General features: G+C 36.4%; 1 protein-coding gene across 2 annotated transcripts in view; it reads right to left on the bottom strand.

The window, feature by feature from the left end:
- Window positions 1-16,773, bottom strand: part of LOC149730410 (uncharacterized) — a 93,441-nt gene that overhangs the window by 24,796 nt on the left and 51,872 nt on the right. The window contains exons 103-130 of one of the 2 annotated variants that reach the window (XM_089887363.1): window positions 16,273-16,462; window positions 15,781-15,972; window positions 15,240-15,407; window positions 14,827-14,991; window positions 14,194-14,441; window positions 13,667-13,876; window positions 13,075-13,347; window positions 12,660-12,801; window positions 12,096-12,206; window positions 11,594-11,779; window positions 11,131-11,218; window positions 10,517-10,759; window positions 10,057-10,312; window positions 9,605-9,737; window positions 8,867-9,292; window positions 8,509-8,657; window positions 7,602-8,189; window positions 7,273-7,406; window positions 6,619-6,775; window positions 6,142-6,379; window positions 5,517-5,714; window positions 5,102-5,283; window positions 4,424-4,703; window positions 3,816-4,161; window positions 3,077-3,403; window positions 2,583-2,789; window positions 2,100-2,194; window positions 124-1,811 (exon numbers count right to left, since the gene is read on the bottom strand). In XM_089887363.1, coding sequence (XP_089743489.1) covers window positions 124-1,811; window positions 2,100-2,194; window positions 2,583-2,789; window positions 3,077-3,403; window positions 3,816-4,161; window positions 4,424-4,703; window positions 5,102-5,283; window positions 5,517-5,714; window positions 6,142-6,379; window positions 6,619-6,775; window positions 7,273-7,406; window positions 7,602-8,189; window positions 8,509-8,657; window positions 8,867-9,292; window positions 9,605-9,737; window positions 10,057-10,312; window positions 10,517-10,759; window positions 11,131-11,218; window positions 11,594-11,779; window positions 12,096-12,206; window positions 12,660-12,801; window positions 13,075-13,347; window positions 13,667-13,876; window positions 14,194-14,441; window positions 14,827-14,991; window positions 15,240-15,407; window positions 15,781-15,972; window positions 16,273-16,462 — 7,620 coding nt within the window. The remainder of the gene's footprint in view (window positions 1-123; window positions 1,812-2,099; window positions 2,195-2,582; window positions 2,790-3,076; window positions 3,404-3,815; window positions 4,162-4,423; window positions 4,704-5,101; window positions 5,284-5,516; window positions 5,715-6,141; window positions 6,380-6,618; window positions 6,776-7,272; window positions 7,407-7,601; window positions 8,190-8,508; window positions 8,658-8,866; window positions 9,293-9,604; window positions 9,738-10,056; window positions 10,313-10,516; window positions 10,760-11,130; window positions 11,219-11,593; window positions 11,780-12,095; window positions 12,207-12,659; window positions 12,802-13,074; window positions 13,348-13,666; window positions 13,877-14,193; window positions 14,442-14,826; window positions 14,992-15,239; window positions 15,408-15,780; window positions 15,973-16,272; window positions 16,463-16,773) is intronic. The other variant, XM_089887362.1, reaches the window with a different exon arrangement.

The raw sequence follows: 16,773 nt of genomic DNA on the forward strand, positions 1-16,773 counted from the left end.
ATATATAAATAAAAAGTTCATCTGGTAAAAAACTAAACAAAAGGTGCAGAAAAGCTATTTAATTGTATTATATTGTGCCTGGTAGAAAGCACAACGGCAGAATGATCAAATATCTTAACCTACCTGTACTCCATTCACACATGGATCATTGCAAGCTGTTCCCATCCACCCTCCCTGGCAATCTTTGCACACAGGAGACCACAGCAACCTTCCAAGTAAACTGAACTCACTTTTAACTTGAAGACCTGCGATCTCAGCAACACAAGTTCCACGGTTGAAGCAATCAGGTTCACCAGGACAGTCAGGTTGATGGCAAGCAACCCCTCTCCATCCAGCATCACATATACAAGTATGAGTTGAACTTATGCATTCACCATGACCTGTACAGTCTAAGCCATCATATCCAGGGCAACCAGGCACTTCACAAGTATCTCCTCTCCATCCAAGCAAAGGATCACAGTCACAAGTATCAGCGCTACAAGTTCCATATCCAGAACATAGGATGTTACATTCTTTCCCAGTCCAGCAAGAATTACAACTACATTCTGGGGATGTTGGTGTGTATATAAACGCACCAGTTTCCCAATCAAAGCTCATAGTGTTGTTTTGAGATGGCATTACAATAACTCCGTTTGCGCAATGATGTTCACAAGATGTTCCGAAATATGAAATACTGCATTGACAAATAGGATTTGAGTTGCTGTCCAAAGAACATTGTCCATGTCCTGAACAATCTGGCTCTCCAGGGCAATCTATGTCCGAGCAAGCATTGCCTTCCCAACCAGGTTCACAGTAGCACTGATGTAGCGCTTTGTTGCACACACCATGTCCATTACATTCAACACCAGAGCTTCCAGGGCATCTAGCTTCATCGCATCGGGTACCACCCCACAGTTCTGTATCCGTACACACACAAGATGATGATAGGGCATTCTGAACACAAGACCCACGGGCTGAGCATTCAAGTTCGCAGTAAGCGCCAGAGTAACATGATTCACAACGACAGAAGTCGTCCACACATTGACCACGAATATCTTGAGTTGTATCTGTTGTATTTGATCCACACAAGAACTCACAATGTTCGCCGCTGTAGCAAGCATCACATTCGCATTCACCAAGTATATTACATTTCCCATTACCATTGCAGTCATATAGTGGATGGCATGCATGCTCACACCTCATGCCAACATATCCTGTATGGCAATCACAGCATCCAGATTCACTGTCACAGTCACCTCTGCCATTGCAGGTTGAATTTGGATTGCATTCAAACTGGCAAGTGAATCCAACATATCCAGGATCACAAACGCACTCAGTAGAGTTCCATACACCATGAGATGAACAATAATCCCTTCCTACAGCATCTGCTCCTTGTGTATCAACCTCAGCATTGCAACCACATGAATGTTGCTCCACCGCTGCACTTGATTCAAATAAGAAGTAGTTAAAGTAACCGGTGCTCGACAGCGGGCATACTGTTCCTGCAGATCCCGGATGCGAGGGTGAAGTACCACCACTGACACTTCTTCTCCAGAACAACGGTTTCGGGATTCCAGTTGGGGATAAAGTTTTGATCCTTCCACCACCTCCACCACCACCAACTCTGTAGCAATTATGGTAACTATGACTACCTGAAGTGCTTCCACCATCTGCATGGATTCTTCCCCATCCCTCAAACCAATAGTTCTGCAAAGTAATTGACCCACCAGAGCCACCACCTGCGTAACTAGCTCTCGCATTTTGACCGTTTGCATTCACATTGCCATCAATCAATGCAAGGTCACTGGTTGTCAGTAAGAAAGCACCCCCACCTATTAGAAATATGAATAAATGAATGAATTATACTTGTTTATTCTGGCATGGCACTAACAACTGTTATATCACACAGGTGTTTTAAACAATTCTGCATTTTGTCATCTTTATGTAGTAGGTACAAAATGGTGACTTTTCTTATTTGGCAAAAAGTTATAGAATTTTCTATACTAAGAAAATTTCCCAAAAAAGTTTCAAAAATATATTGATATCATTTCACTGGAATTTTCATTTTGCTTGTAATTAACGGTTACTTAGATTTGGTAAAGTCGCCAAACATTACCTACCTGATCCACCACTTCCACTGGAACTAGAACCACCACCACTACCAATAATGGTTGGAAAACATTGCGAGTCATATGTAGGTCCACCAGTGCATCGGCTGTTTGTGATTTAATAATGGTTTAACATGAATTTTGTTGTGGTAAAGAGTTGTTCTGAAGTTTAAAGTTAAAAAAATTTTACACCACTTTTTGGATAAGATAAAATATGCAAAAGCATCGTCATTATGGCAGACATTAACAAGAATACACTATTTATCGGATAAAAGTCATGACCGCTATGAAACCACAATAAAAACAGATGACTCATGGTAAGCCAATTAAATAATACAACATTACTGTTATAGTTTAAAGTAAAACATGCATAAAGCTTATAAATGTATTAGATATTTTTAAAATACTAGATTATCCATGTTTAACCGTAACTTATTAATAAACTTGACCGAATAATCAATAAAGTTTATTTCTACAATAAAGTTACCAACTTACTTGCCGTCTGCACTTCCACCTCTTCCACCATAACCAGCACCAGTACCACCACTGCATGTACAAGTCCTTCCACCACCAGGACCTTGTGCGCTGTTGTAACCACTATACGCTGCATCAACCACTGCCTGGTATTCAACCTTTAACTTCTGCGCGTTCACTTTCAAGGAATCTTGGATCTTAAGCCTTGAGTTGTATTCCAGTTCAAGTCTATCGGATATTAATAATGTGTAAATATATAATGATCATGATGTTCAGGTACTACACAAATTTACTATTAAACTGAAATATACCTAAATTCTAGACCCAACAAAAACGTTTTAAAATTATTAATTTAACTGCTAAAGTAAAAACACCAGTTGTATTAATTTAACAACAAAAAATAAGCATTATAGCATTTAAGTAAAAATAGTAAGTATTTGACATGCTAAAAAACCTAATATATACGAGTTTGTCTCTGTAAAGGTACAAAAACATAATAATTCCAAAGCACTTACCGGTCACACACATCTAACATCATCGCGTCTTCATTTTCCTCAAGTTTGGCCACACCAGATCTCGCGGTTTCTAATCGTGCGTTCGAATAAATTGAGATTGAGCTAAATCTGAAGTGACCTTGTTCTTCCTCAGTTACAACACAAGCTTCAGTTGTTCCATTCACAACCCCACCAGTGCAATTGCTGGTTGATGTGAAACCAGTTGAGCCAAGATATAACCGGCCACTGTTACTAGCAACAGTAACAGCCCAAGCACCACTAACATGACCGTGTATTTGGAGGTCTGCGTTTGTTCGCGTCTCACTTGGTATTTGTAGCTGGCCATTTCTGAAATTGAAGAGTTGTTTATATTTAACAAGAATATCAGTATTGAAAATTAAAATCTATTTAGAGCAATTTTATTAGAACGTGTATAAAAGCAGTCAAAATTAAATATTTTTTACGAAGAGTTTTTCTAAACTGTTTTTTCTACAGAAACTAATATTTAAAGAATTTAATTTTTTCCCAGGTTAAGTTGGAAAATATTTTAAAAATCCCGATAAGCAGAAAACTGGATAAGAAAAATGTAATGGATGAAGAAAGATAAATATATGGTAACTTGCAAGAGACATGAGGTGTATCAAGTATATGGTGCGTAATAAGTCCTATTATATTATATATGAAACCACTATGTTGTATGATAAGTGCTATAATAATGAAAGTAACCAAGCTATCTTAAACTACTATAATAATACCCCACCTGTTCACAATAATTGAAATGGGTATTTCAGTTCTATGTTGTTCAGGTGCAACATACAACTTCTGGTTAGCTTGTACATAAACCACTCCAGTAGCATCCCCGGTTACTTGAGCGACTTTAACATTCACTGTAGGAACTGCAGTCACTCGTGGGGAGTTTCGAATGGAAACGCAACCATGTTTCTTAACCTTAAGTTCATCCAGTGTCAGGGACGAATAAAGTCCTTGGTCGGCTGCTTCGTTGTTATTAAACCAACCCAACAATACACAGTTTGAAGGATTCATTTGACGGTTGGCGTTCTCAACTATTAACACCTTCCTTACAGATGTTGGTTGTGGAACATCTGCTAAGTAATATAACATAAAGTTTATAAATAAAATAGTGAAGATAAAATAATTTAAAACAACGATGAGATAGAAATAAGCACCAAAACGACATGGGTTATAACATGCTGTGGGTAAAATATTTGAAAAAAGTATTTAATGTATTTCTTTACTGACAAATAAATTACTTTTTGCAGTTTAGTCAGCACAACACCCGTATAAATATAAATTCTCTAGTATCTAAAATACACAAACACATAGAAAAAGGCAAATTGATTGATTTACCTGAAAGATCTCTCTTTTTCCTTGAAGTTGCATTAGCACCCTCATCACTACTGGCATCTGTATTCAAACTCACAACCTCTTCAATAAACACCGTACCAGGTGAAGCGAATACATTAGCATGTCCGATACCACCAAGTGCCGAGAATGTGCCGCGGTATTTGAACCCAAGATTTCTTGAAGCACCAAACGAAAGGTGTAATGCTATCCTTCCACCACTACCACCACCACTGCCATAAGCAGTGTTGGAAACTTGCCAAGAATATCCACGACCACCAACACTCTGAGGAGAAATAATGAAAAATAAATAAGAATTAATCAAATTGGAAAATGTATAAATGAATGCAACTTATTTATTTTTGATGGCAGAGTAACAGCATTATAAATGTAAATAAGAATCACCAAGATCAAACCTGATGAGTTTATTAAAAATTAATGAATATAAACCTAACATTAGTGTCAACCAATTTTCTACCATATCAGTCTAGTGTATATGTTTTAAAAACTTTAAAAAGTCCTAATGCGCCAATACTATAGAAATGAAAAAAATTACACAACAGGATTTCATTAACTTAGAGCCAATGTAAAAAAAACCATCCTAACAGAGGAAAAAGTTTTATTTAATATTATTCAGTTTGAAAAAACAGAAGTAGACAAAAACATATGTTTAAATATTCTTACTGTGATAACTCCAACACCAATGATAGCAGGTGATGTGATATGGATGCTTCCACCAGTACCCGCACCACTGTGTACGTTGTTTACTTGTGCATTACCACCATTTGAAGTTAGACGGCCATCTACTAGAAGTTTATCTCCAACAATCAACCTAATGTGTCCACCACCTGAACCTCCCTGGGATCCTGAGAGTAAATTTTCATTTGATGATTTTTTTATCAAAAAATCCTAAAAGTTTATCTAAAAAAAACTTATAAAAATATTCTTATCAGACAAATTTACGAAACTTATTATAAATTTTATTATACAAACATCTTCAAAATATTATTGAAATGTGTTTTAGCTTGGCCACTGGGTTTCAATGACTACTAGAATCAACTCCCCAAAAAATGTTCTCAGATTTAAAAAAATCTTTTACCTGCCCCACCAACTCCTGGTGATGTTGGGTTAAAGATGGAATCAAACGGAAGCAGATGATCACCAGCAGCATTTCCATTGTAGCCACTCCCACCACGAGATGCGTACGATCCACCAGCACAACCCCTTGAACCACAACCTCCACTTTGAGCCAAGGACCCTCCAGTGTGACCCGATGCATCAGCACTAAGGGTGGAACCTGGAAGTAGTTTCATTATATTTCTGTATTGTACAAATAGTTTAAGGTTGCATACTGTTATGGAAAACTAGTTTTATATGACAGAATTTTCCTATTTATTTTATCTACTTTTGGCCTAAGGATGGAACCTGGGAAACAGTTTCATTATATTTGAGACAAGCTGCTTTCTTCATTGTAGAAATATTTCTGATCTAATTCCGATGTGAAAATATGGCCGGATAGGTGGAAAATATTGTACTAAGTTCCAACCATGTTTTGTAAACAATTTCCATATACATTTGATTATCATAAAACCTTTTTTAGTAAGAACAGCATGATTTTATTAACTGCACCATTAATTAATCTAAACTATTTCTGTGGTGGAAAAATAATAGAAAACTTAGAGAATCTTCATGACACACAAACAAATAAAAGCAATTATATTTACCTGACTCTATTATGAAGTTTGAAGCGTCAAAACTGAGTCGTTTTGTTTCCGACGTGAATAAACTTCCTTTCTTCAAATTTATTTGAGCAATGTTGAAAGTAGTGATGAAACCATTAGAAGTTGGGAACCTTGCAATTAGTTGGGCACGGTTGTTCAGGAACAACTTGCCAAACAGGAGGTGTCGGTTGCGTTGAATGTTTGTCCTCTCTCCGTTGTAGGGGTTAGATTTGTCTAAAACCTGTGGAAAAATTATAAGTTTATTGTCTTTGTTTATCCTCGCATGGAGGGGCAATGACAGTCGTTATAACACGGTTGTTCTGTTTCATACACCTCATGCCAGTTACAAGTTACTATGTATATAACTTTGTGGGTGACTGTTTTATTTTTTATTTTCTTCAAGGCGAAGTTTCATTTTGCAAATTAAAAATAAACCTTCATTATTTTAACAAACAAATCAAAATATAACTTCTGCAATACCTGGCTAGTATGAGCTGAACCAGTCACATAAAACTTTGCGTCTCTTTCAGTAATAATTTCATGAACACCAGTGAGTCTCCCAGCAAGCCTTGTAACGCGGTTTCTTAAAATGACGGTCGTAGGAAGAACCACTTCACCCCCAGCCATCACATCAAAACTGTAACAGATTTATTATTGGCATCATTACCTATATATAGGTGTAGCAACCACGTTTTTATAACGAATTATTTATCAGCAGAAATTCATATAAAAAATGAAACAGATTTAATTATTAAAACATATCAGCGTTATTGCTTGCTATTTTGTGACTATTTTTAAAGTGTCAGTTTGCACATAAATGTAAGGAAAGTTATTAGAGTAAACAAGTTGTATTATAACCATTTATTTTCATCATAACCTATTTATTAATGTAACAACCATGCTTATTTCAACCAGTTAAATATGTTTTAACCAAAAGCGTTTTAACGAGTGTCATTTTGTCGCTTGACTTTTTCCCTATACCACACATTATTAAATTTATACTCCCTGTTTAAGATCACCTTTTAAATTAAATAAACACCAAACAAACAAGTCAAGTAAATATATAATATACACATATTCACATATAACAAATTGTCAAGTACCTATATACACATATTCACAAACAAATCCTACCTTGAAGGAGCATCCAGGAAAGTATGAGTTGATTCAACATAATGAACATATAATATCTGCTGACCCCGTATTGCTATAATACCTTGCTTGTCACCAGTCAGTTCATGAGCAATTGCTGAGACCGTGCTGTTGTTCTAAAAAGTAAGATAATTTGAAGATAAAGTAATATTAATTTCAAATGTTCTTTTAAATATAACACATAAACACAATATAGCATATAAAACATGTTTTAAATAAATTTTAATATAAAAACTTATTTTTTATCTTAAAACCAACTTTTTAGTAAAATTTAAAAATTTAAACTTAAACATAATATTAAGTGAACTCACCCTTGGATGGTAAAACAATAGGTTGACCGTCCCATGAAGTTGTATTTCATCAAACTCGTAATCAATTGTGCCTTCCTCCATTACCATAGTAGGTAAAGATGAAACTTCAGCATCTGTGTTGAATCCTCTCCTTGCCCCAGCATCGATCTTAAGGAAGGTGTGGTCTGGTTTGTAGCTTGCTTCATCCACAGTTGTGTTGTACTTAAGCTCACGATACTGTGGACCTCTTCGTGATTCGTATTTGTAGATTGTACCGGCTGATCCATCAACAGGCAAATGCACTGGTGATGCCGACGTACCACACACACCAACACCACCCTCTGTGGTGTACAAGCCACCATAGTTGTTCTGGTGTCTCACATGTATGCCTACTCTTCCACCACCACCACCACCACCAAGGACACTTGTCCCATCATTGCTATTAATTCCTCCTCTACCATCCCCACCACGCACAGATAGTTCACCATGCCCAGTGAAATTAGTTGTTTCAATTAGAATGCTTCCACCGGAACCACCACTGGATTTTTCACCAGTAGCATCTGAACCTTTGGATGACAGCAATCCATCCAAATGTAACGTGCGGCCGACCTAATAGAAAATGTTTCGATTAGCAGAAAAATGGGTAATAGAAATGTAATGGATGAAATGTTGATAAAGTGCAGTTCAACCAGATAACGGGTGAAACGATGATTGAACTAAAACTATAAACACTGGTCTACATTTAAGATACAGGAAAATTAAAAGTAGGTTTGTTAAATGGGCCTCAATCCAAGAAACTCTAGTCTAGAGGCCCACTTTAACCACTGAGGCGACCAGCCGAATAATAAAGAAAAAGGCTGTTTCTGTGTAAATTATGTTTGTTTAGGTGCCAATTAAACAAGTAATGCAACAACATAAAGCAATATACCTTCATATGAAGTGCCCCACCACCAGAACCAGGATAACTACCAGCACCACCACTTCCCTTTGCAACCGGTGTAAATACAGATCCATAATGTCCATGATATATCGCTGATGTGTCGTGTGTTTCATTCATCGAGTTGCTTGTTGCAATGTCTGGAAATGGACAATAATTTTAGGGGTTATTTATTTGTATTGAATACAGTAGTAAAGTTCATATTAATTACTTGAGTTTCAACTAATAATCTAAAAAACATTAAATAGGACTTTTATCAATATTTTTTTCATTAAAAACTAAAAACATTTTAATAATATTAAAAGTATTTGTGTTAGAAATAACATTTATGGGAACTAAAAAAACTTACCAATATCCAGATGTCCACCAGATCCTGCATGGCTGGCACCAGTTGCACCAGATCTACCAAGGTAACGACCAGCACCAGGTCCTTGGGAGGGTTTGAACCCAGTACCATCTAATGTAATAAAAGCTGCACTTTCCAAATCCACCCATCCGCTTTCAATAGTAGCACTATTGCGCAACATTATCTTGCCGGCGTGTTTTATCTCCAGGTCAGGTATTGTGACCAACATGTCGTTGCCATCGTTTTCAAACTGGTCAGTGAAGATTATCATCCCGTTGTATTTCACGTCAACTTCTGATACAGAGAAGTTTCCACGGCTTGTGACTCGTGTGTATTCACCCCCCTCTTTCAATGAGGTGCGTGAAGTGCATGTGAAATGGACTTGTGCACCCCCCTCAATGTAAAGAGAATGGACACCAGTCATTGTACCTGAAGATTGAAATAAAAATCTTCTAAATATCAAAAAGAAATTACCATTATTGAACAGAACATCATGTTATAATGACTCTCATTGCCTAAAACGAGATATTTAAAGTAACATTTCCATTGACTATGGAAACACTTGATATTATAAATAAATAAATGTAACCTGTCTTATCCTCATATGGTGTAGTAACTTAAGTGCTACAACACAGGTGTTTTGTTTCATACATCTCTCATACACACGTTTATAAGCTACCATGTATGTGGCATAAAAAGCCATCAATAAACACTCAACCATATTATTAATAGTCAAATTACCGTGGATTTCCGAGTCAATTCCATGAATGTGGACCTCCGTTGGTAACTCTATTTCAGCCGTGGCATCAATGAGGAAACTACACGGAGCTTCTGTCCTGTTTGTAGTTGATTCCTTAACTTCAGCATGTAATACCTGAGGAAAAGGCTTTATTATTTTACATACTGTACATGATAAGCACTTGATAATTCGGAAGTGGGCACAAAGTGTATTAAACAGGACATTCATGTTATAACGCATGTTGTTGCCCTGCCATCTTTACGGTTAAGCATCCAGCCTCAGGACCCTCACAGTCACAATGGTGGCAGCCTGAAGTAAATTTCGTGCCCACCTACAAGTTAAACATACAATCTCTTTTCTGACTGATAATTTCGACAACCCACCGGTGACCACTGGGTTGGAAAAATAGACACATGCTCACTGTAGTAGCAGCATTAGTTTTCACCAATTTTACCTGATTATGTCTGAGGTGCATTTTCCCCGTTGAATCCCCAATGAACTTATGCACAGTAAGAGTTGTTAGTGTTCCAGATCTACCAAGTTCATCCGTTGTATTCGTGGCAACTTCATTCAGGATGGGCTGTTTGATTATTAGCCGCGCTGCCCCGGTTAAATACATCTCTTCAACTTCATATACAGTTGTATCAACATGTTCCATCAATACAGAAGCAACAGGCACAAGAACACCTTCATTATCAACATGGATGTGTCTGGAAAAAGTTTGTAGTTTAACTATAAGCAACAAGCCGCACATATATATTTCACATATATTGAATACAACAGTCTGTTGAGACATGCAAAATGCACAAAAGTAGTGACTGACAAAAAGGCTGGCAACATTAGGTCCAGCAAAATGGAAGACCAACAAAAGTCCTATTAGCCAGACTACTTTCTATTATGAAACTATTCCTTACCTGTGGTCAACTTGGAAGTATGTTGTGTTCAATCCAGGGTTATACTTAAGTATTCTATACTGGGGTGGTCTCATGTTTTCCTCTATATAACTCGACCCTGCAGCACCACCTAGAGGATCTGAGATGATATTTATGACATCATAATCGTTATAGTTTGCCTCATTAACATCCAAGTCTTGTTCAGTGCTGTTACCACCTGCACCACCTCGGTTGAGGAAGGTACCTCCATAGGAATATCGGTATCTGGAAAAAATATGTGTTTTTTAATGATGTGTATAGAATATGCAAAACATAACTTAAATGTGTATTATTAACTACACATTAGTAACCAAGTAAAGTTAAACTTCAACCAGGCAGTAGACAAACTCTGGTCTAACCTACAGAGAGCTCAGAAATTCTTAACCCAATTTTAATATGACATATTGCAAAATTATAGTTGTAAAATTTTGATTTAATTAAAAACATCCTAATTAAGTTTGTATTCACTCAAAAAAATGTATGTAGACCAGCTTTAAACAAACTAATGAACAAACACCACGGAAAGATTATTTAAACTAATGTAAATTAAGCACTTCACGCATATGTGTTTTACGAATTAAATACATGTTACTTACTCGCAGTGAATGGCGATCCTTCCACCAGCTCCTCCACCACCATTATGTGAACCACCTCTGCCACCTCGTACATCAATCACACCATGGCCTGGATATTAAACAATGATGATAACTTCTAAGCCACACTGGCGATTTACCTTTAAATTACAAAATTCCCAACAGCAACAGTTTGTAAATAGAAGTACGGTCTTTATTGACCAATGGCCGTTGCATGAAAATTAGAAGAAGATTCCTTTTAAATTACTTTTTAGAAATATATTTTTCAAAAATTAAGTTTCTGTCAGATGTCAAGCATTTTCATAAAAAATTGCCAGATAGGTTGTTGTAGAATTACACTGCTTGTAATGTCTACAAAATTCCTAATACTTCGATATCTTTGAAATCACAATCAAAAATTGCATTTTTGTCACCCTATCTGTCATGTTAAACCTTGTTTTTAAAAATTAGATTTCTATCATCTTACCTGTCATGTTAAATGTCTTGATAACAACCGAACCACCGGATCCACCACCGGAGTTTGATCCTGTGCCATCATATCCTCTTAATGCCATCCATCCATCTAATTCAATAAGTTTCCCAACATTCCAACACAGCAAGCCACCTCCACTACCACCAACTCCAGTGATAGAACCTCCACTTGTTCCGTTACCTGGAAAAAATCTTATTTGAAAATAGAAACAGAAAATATGTGTAAAAAATCTATGCAACAAAAACATTCCAATCAAGGAAAGATCAAAGGTAAATGAAGTATTAAATTAATCAAAGTTATAACACAAGTGTTCTATTGGGCACCATGTGTGGTGGCTTACTACTTACCAAGTATGTAACTTTGTAGGCATTTTTTTATAAATGTATTGAACACATTGTACAAATTATTTTTCTAAAGCAAATTTTCCCATTTTTAAATTCTTTTTAACTTTTTTATTTTTTTGCACCAAAGATAAAACATAAGGTGAACCACATACCTCCACCACTACCAGGTAACACAGGGTGGAATATAGAGTCGTATGTAGGGGGTAGGTTGTCTCTGTAGACCCCACCACCCTGTCCACCATGACTGGCACCCAATCCTATACCTGGATATAAACAATTTAATGTGTGAAAAATCTAGCTAAAATATATAATGCGAAAAATAGATGATGTATATAGAGTAAAAAATTAACAGAAAAATGTTAGTAATAATGCAGGTGTCCTGTGCACCCTGATGTGGTTATGATAAGAATTATACATACATATATAAATATATGTAAGAATAACTTAAAGTTATAGCAGTTGTACTACTATTCCCATATTTGAAAATTGTATTCACATTTAGTATTGTTTATGTAACTTAATGGGTGTTGGTATTTTTCTGCATGGCTGATAACTTAGACAACTCAGTAGTTACCACTGGGTTGGAGCAATTACCAATATGTGTTTTGCCCAAGGACACATGCCTATAAAAGCTTATACAGGAAACCTATATATCCTATAGTTAAATATGGACACAAAGCACACACAGAAACCTCATATAAAAATATAAGCATTACCATTAACAGTGAACCCTCCCCCTACACCTTCCATAGCTGAGTGACCACGTCCGTCTAAATGGAAGATCCCACCGCTCTCGACACGTGCATGGGAGCAAATGATTTCACCGATGTTCATGTATAGTTGTCCACCGTATTTCACCTGGAGAAAATTGTTTGAATATGCATTTTGTATTACGTGTTACATAAATGAATAACAGTTTTACTTTGATACAAATGCAGTGTCAAAATATTTTACTTATAAGCTTTTGGTAAAACAGAAAGCGAAAATATTGACTAAAAAAGTCTGAGTTTTTGCCCAAAACTAGAGTAAACATAGTTAGTTACAACCGAATAATTAATACATGATCCATTTTGTAAAAAAGAGATTTTTCTAATTAGTATAACAATATGTTTATAATACAACAGTGAGTACCTTAACATCTGTACTGCTTATCAATAGAAGTCTGTGTATCTTTGTGAATTCCACGGTTCCATCAGTTTTAACATGGAACCAACTAAAGGAGAAGTTGCCAGGTTTGGTCATGTGTTCTGTATCGTAAACCACGTGAGTTGAATTTGTGGCATCGAGTAAGAGTGCGGTGTTGGCTGACGAGTGGAACTCCACGTCACCTCCCCTTGACACATAAAGTTTATGCACCCCACTGATACGACCGGCTAAGATGCTGCGTGTGCCTTCCAAATGAGTCTGCTCAACAATATATAAGTTGTTATTTAAATATGGAAGTTACTCGAATAATAATATCATTTATTAAATATTTTATTGTAAGTGTGATTTAAGGGCGCCCACAATGGTATTAGAATCAACACAAGTACTAACCATTGTGCTGTTACACTGACAGTAGTCTTTAACACTAGAGCTGTATTTAATCAATCGTCTGTTCGGGTAAAATTTTTTCTGATCCTATGTAGACAAATAGACCTACATACTATTCCCACTATTTTAGGATAGACTAAAAATTTCTAAACCAAACTGTTTACAACACTGCTGTATTTTAATGACTTGCCTCCTGTGGTAAGATTATCTCTGATCCAGCTTCAATGAAGAAACTGCAAGGTGCTATCGTCCATGTCCAGTTAGATGGGATGTATTCAACAAACAATCGCTGGCCTCCATACAAGTGTAGCAAGCCGGTTCTATCACCATAGAAGAGATGGATCTCAACAGTGACGTGTATATCAAGTTCTGATGATGTCCCGTTGGCATGAGTGCCGTTCTATAAAAGGTTTACAACACAAATAAGATATACAAGCTAAAGCTGCAACAAAGCTTCCCTAAGATAAAAGACGACAGCTTCATTCCAGTGATTGTTATTTTTTCTCTGAATAACTTATGATTTGAACAACCCATCAGCGATCAATAGGTCAAAACATTACAGTTAGGTGCCAAAGGAAAAATGCACCCACAATGGTAGCAACATCGAGCCTTAAACTCTGTACCCTTTGGTAATGATGTGAACATCTAATCACTTAGCCACAGCAAGGGTACTATTTTAGGAGTTATAATTTAAGTTTCAGAAAAGTTAATATTTACCGCCTTGTGCAATTCAGAATCAGGATGGTAAAATATAAGTCTTGCATATCCAGTGAGCTCAGCTTCATCAAACTCATAATAGAAGGTGTTTTCTTCCATGATAACTGTTGCAGGTGGTACGTCATTTCCTTCATTATCAGCATGTATGTATGTATGGTCAACTTTGAGGTAGGTCTGGTTCTTGCTCGGGTTATATTTAAGCTCCCTGTATTGGGGTGGCCGCATATTCTCTTCTTTGTAAGTTGTACCTGGGAAATATTTTCTAAATTAACAATTGAATTTACGTTCTGTTTCTAAGGTAACGTAACTTTTACAAAAAAATTATAACAAACTTATAGTGGCAACCTTATAATGTTATATTTAAGCAGAGAAAATCAGCTGCTTTAGTTATAGTAGGACGGGACACCTTTAGCACATAATATCCAAATATTCTGATAGTGTTTTAAACGATTTACAACGGTATATGGGGAATACAGAAATACAGTTTTATGTTTCTTTGAATGTTCTTTGTTTACTACCAAATCGGACGAGAAAACAGAATGAAAAGGTGTCTCATCTTTCCCCACCCTATTATATGTTAAACAAGCTATTCCATTTTTCATAATAGATTAACAGACATAATTGGTGTAATACCTGCAGCAGCTGCAAGTAGCAATGAACTAGAACCTCCCAATCCACCAGCGTTAATAAACTTCCCACCATACTGATATCTCCATCTACATTTCACTGCAATCCTTCCACCAGCACCACCATAACCACTACCGGAACCACCAAGGCCACCTCGGACGTTGATCTCACCTGATGGGAAAATTAGTTATATAGTTACATACGTGTAATAACTCAGGAGTTTATGAAGAGATATAGAAAAAAACCTTGTTAATGGGTTTGAAACAATGTTGATACAAATAATGAGACATTATGCATAGTGTATCTCTGAAAGTACAATGTTATAAGGTATATAAAAGACCAAATATGTGCGCAATAAAACACACAAGCGTTATAACTCCCAAGCTACTAAAATAATGAATTTACTTCTTTATACATACCATGTCCAGTTATATTGGTTGTTTCAATCAATATGGATCCACCAGAACCACCACCAGCATTAGGACCCAATGCATTGCCACCACTTGCTCGAAGTATTCCGTTCAATTCTAACAACTTCCCAACTTTCCAATGTAAATATCCGCCACCTGGTCCACCCTTTACTGTGCCTGTGTGTATCAATATATTAATTAGAATTAAATATGACTGTAATGGGTTAAACGCCTACATGGGTTTTGTAAAATAGTCATTAAAAATAAATCCCTAAAAGAATTTTCAAATACAGTTTTATTTATAGTCGTCAAACATTAAGTGGTGAATGCAATATACTTTGGCTCTGCATGTTTGTATAAACACCTAACAGCAGGGTAAAATCTGTTTCACGTTTAAATACTGGAAAACTTAAACATATATGATGTCACACATACTTAAAACGTTGACTTGACATATCATCTCAGGCACCTTTAACAATATGCCTATATCTACATTACTACATATCTTGTAACTTGTGTATGAGATAGATTAGATTAAATATAAACGTACCTGCGTTCCCACCTCCACTACCCAGTTGGGTTGGTGTATATATAGAATCATAAGCAGCCCCACCAAAGTTAGGCGATGGTCCACCACCTTGTCCACCATGTCCACCACCACTACCTGTATTAGATGATGTTGTCCTACCAGCTCCAACCCCGAGCTCTGCAGCGTGCCCAGAGTTGTCCATGTACAGTAAACCTAATAATTCATAACAAAAAAAAGAGAAATAATGACAAACGAAATTAATTGTTCTTCTAAAAAATTTTTAATCTATAGTTTAACCCTTATAGAAGAAGACAACCATACTGCAGTTTTTGGATAAAAACACGAGAGATTAAATTTAAAAATTGTCTGACATCATCTTGATGTAGTTTATCGTTTTGTTGTTAATTTTCTTTTGTCGTTGTTTTATTTAACTTGATCTTTGCTTTCGAATTAAACACAATTGTGAGCATATTATGATTACCTAACAAACAAGCTGCAATATTTCCAACATACCTTCACTTTCAAGAACACCATACCCAGAATCCACTACAGCATGATACACAAACATCTCCGCTTGGTATTGAACTTTAAACAAGCCAGCACTGATCTTCACAGCTTTGTTAATCTTCTGGAACTCAGTTCTACCATTACGCATAATGATAATGCTCGAGAATCCAAACTCCCCAGGATTGGTGACATGATGCTGGAAACGTAGGATGCACGTTGGTATAAGGTTGGAAATTCAAAAACTCAAATTAAAATTTGAAACAGCAAGAGGTCGATTATATTCTATGGAGGTAAAGTGTTGCAATCCTTTAGCTCCTAGTTGGCCCATTACCACAACATTGTATATGCACATTCTATTCTATATGGGTGAGGTCCTACAGTGAGGCACACCATGGGACCTGGGATTTAGACCAGAGTTGGCCCATTGCCCTAACATTGTATATGCACATTCTATTCTATATGAGTGAGGTTCTACAGTAAGCTATGCTACAGAGTCAGGCATTTGGG

Source organism: Ciona robusta, chromosome 10, assembly GCF_009617815.1.
Source record: "Ciona robusta chromosome 10, ASM961781v2".
NCBI classification, from domain to species: Eukaryota; Metazoa; Chordata; class Ascidiacea; order Phlebobranchia; family Cionidae; genus Ciona; species Ciona robusta.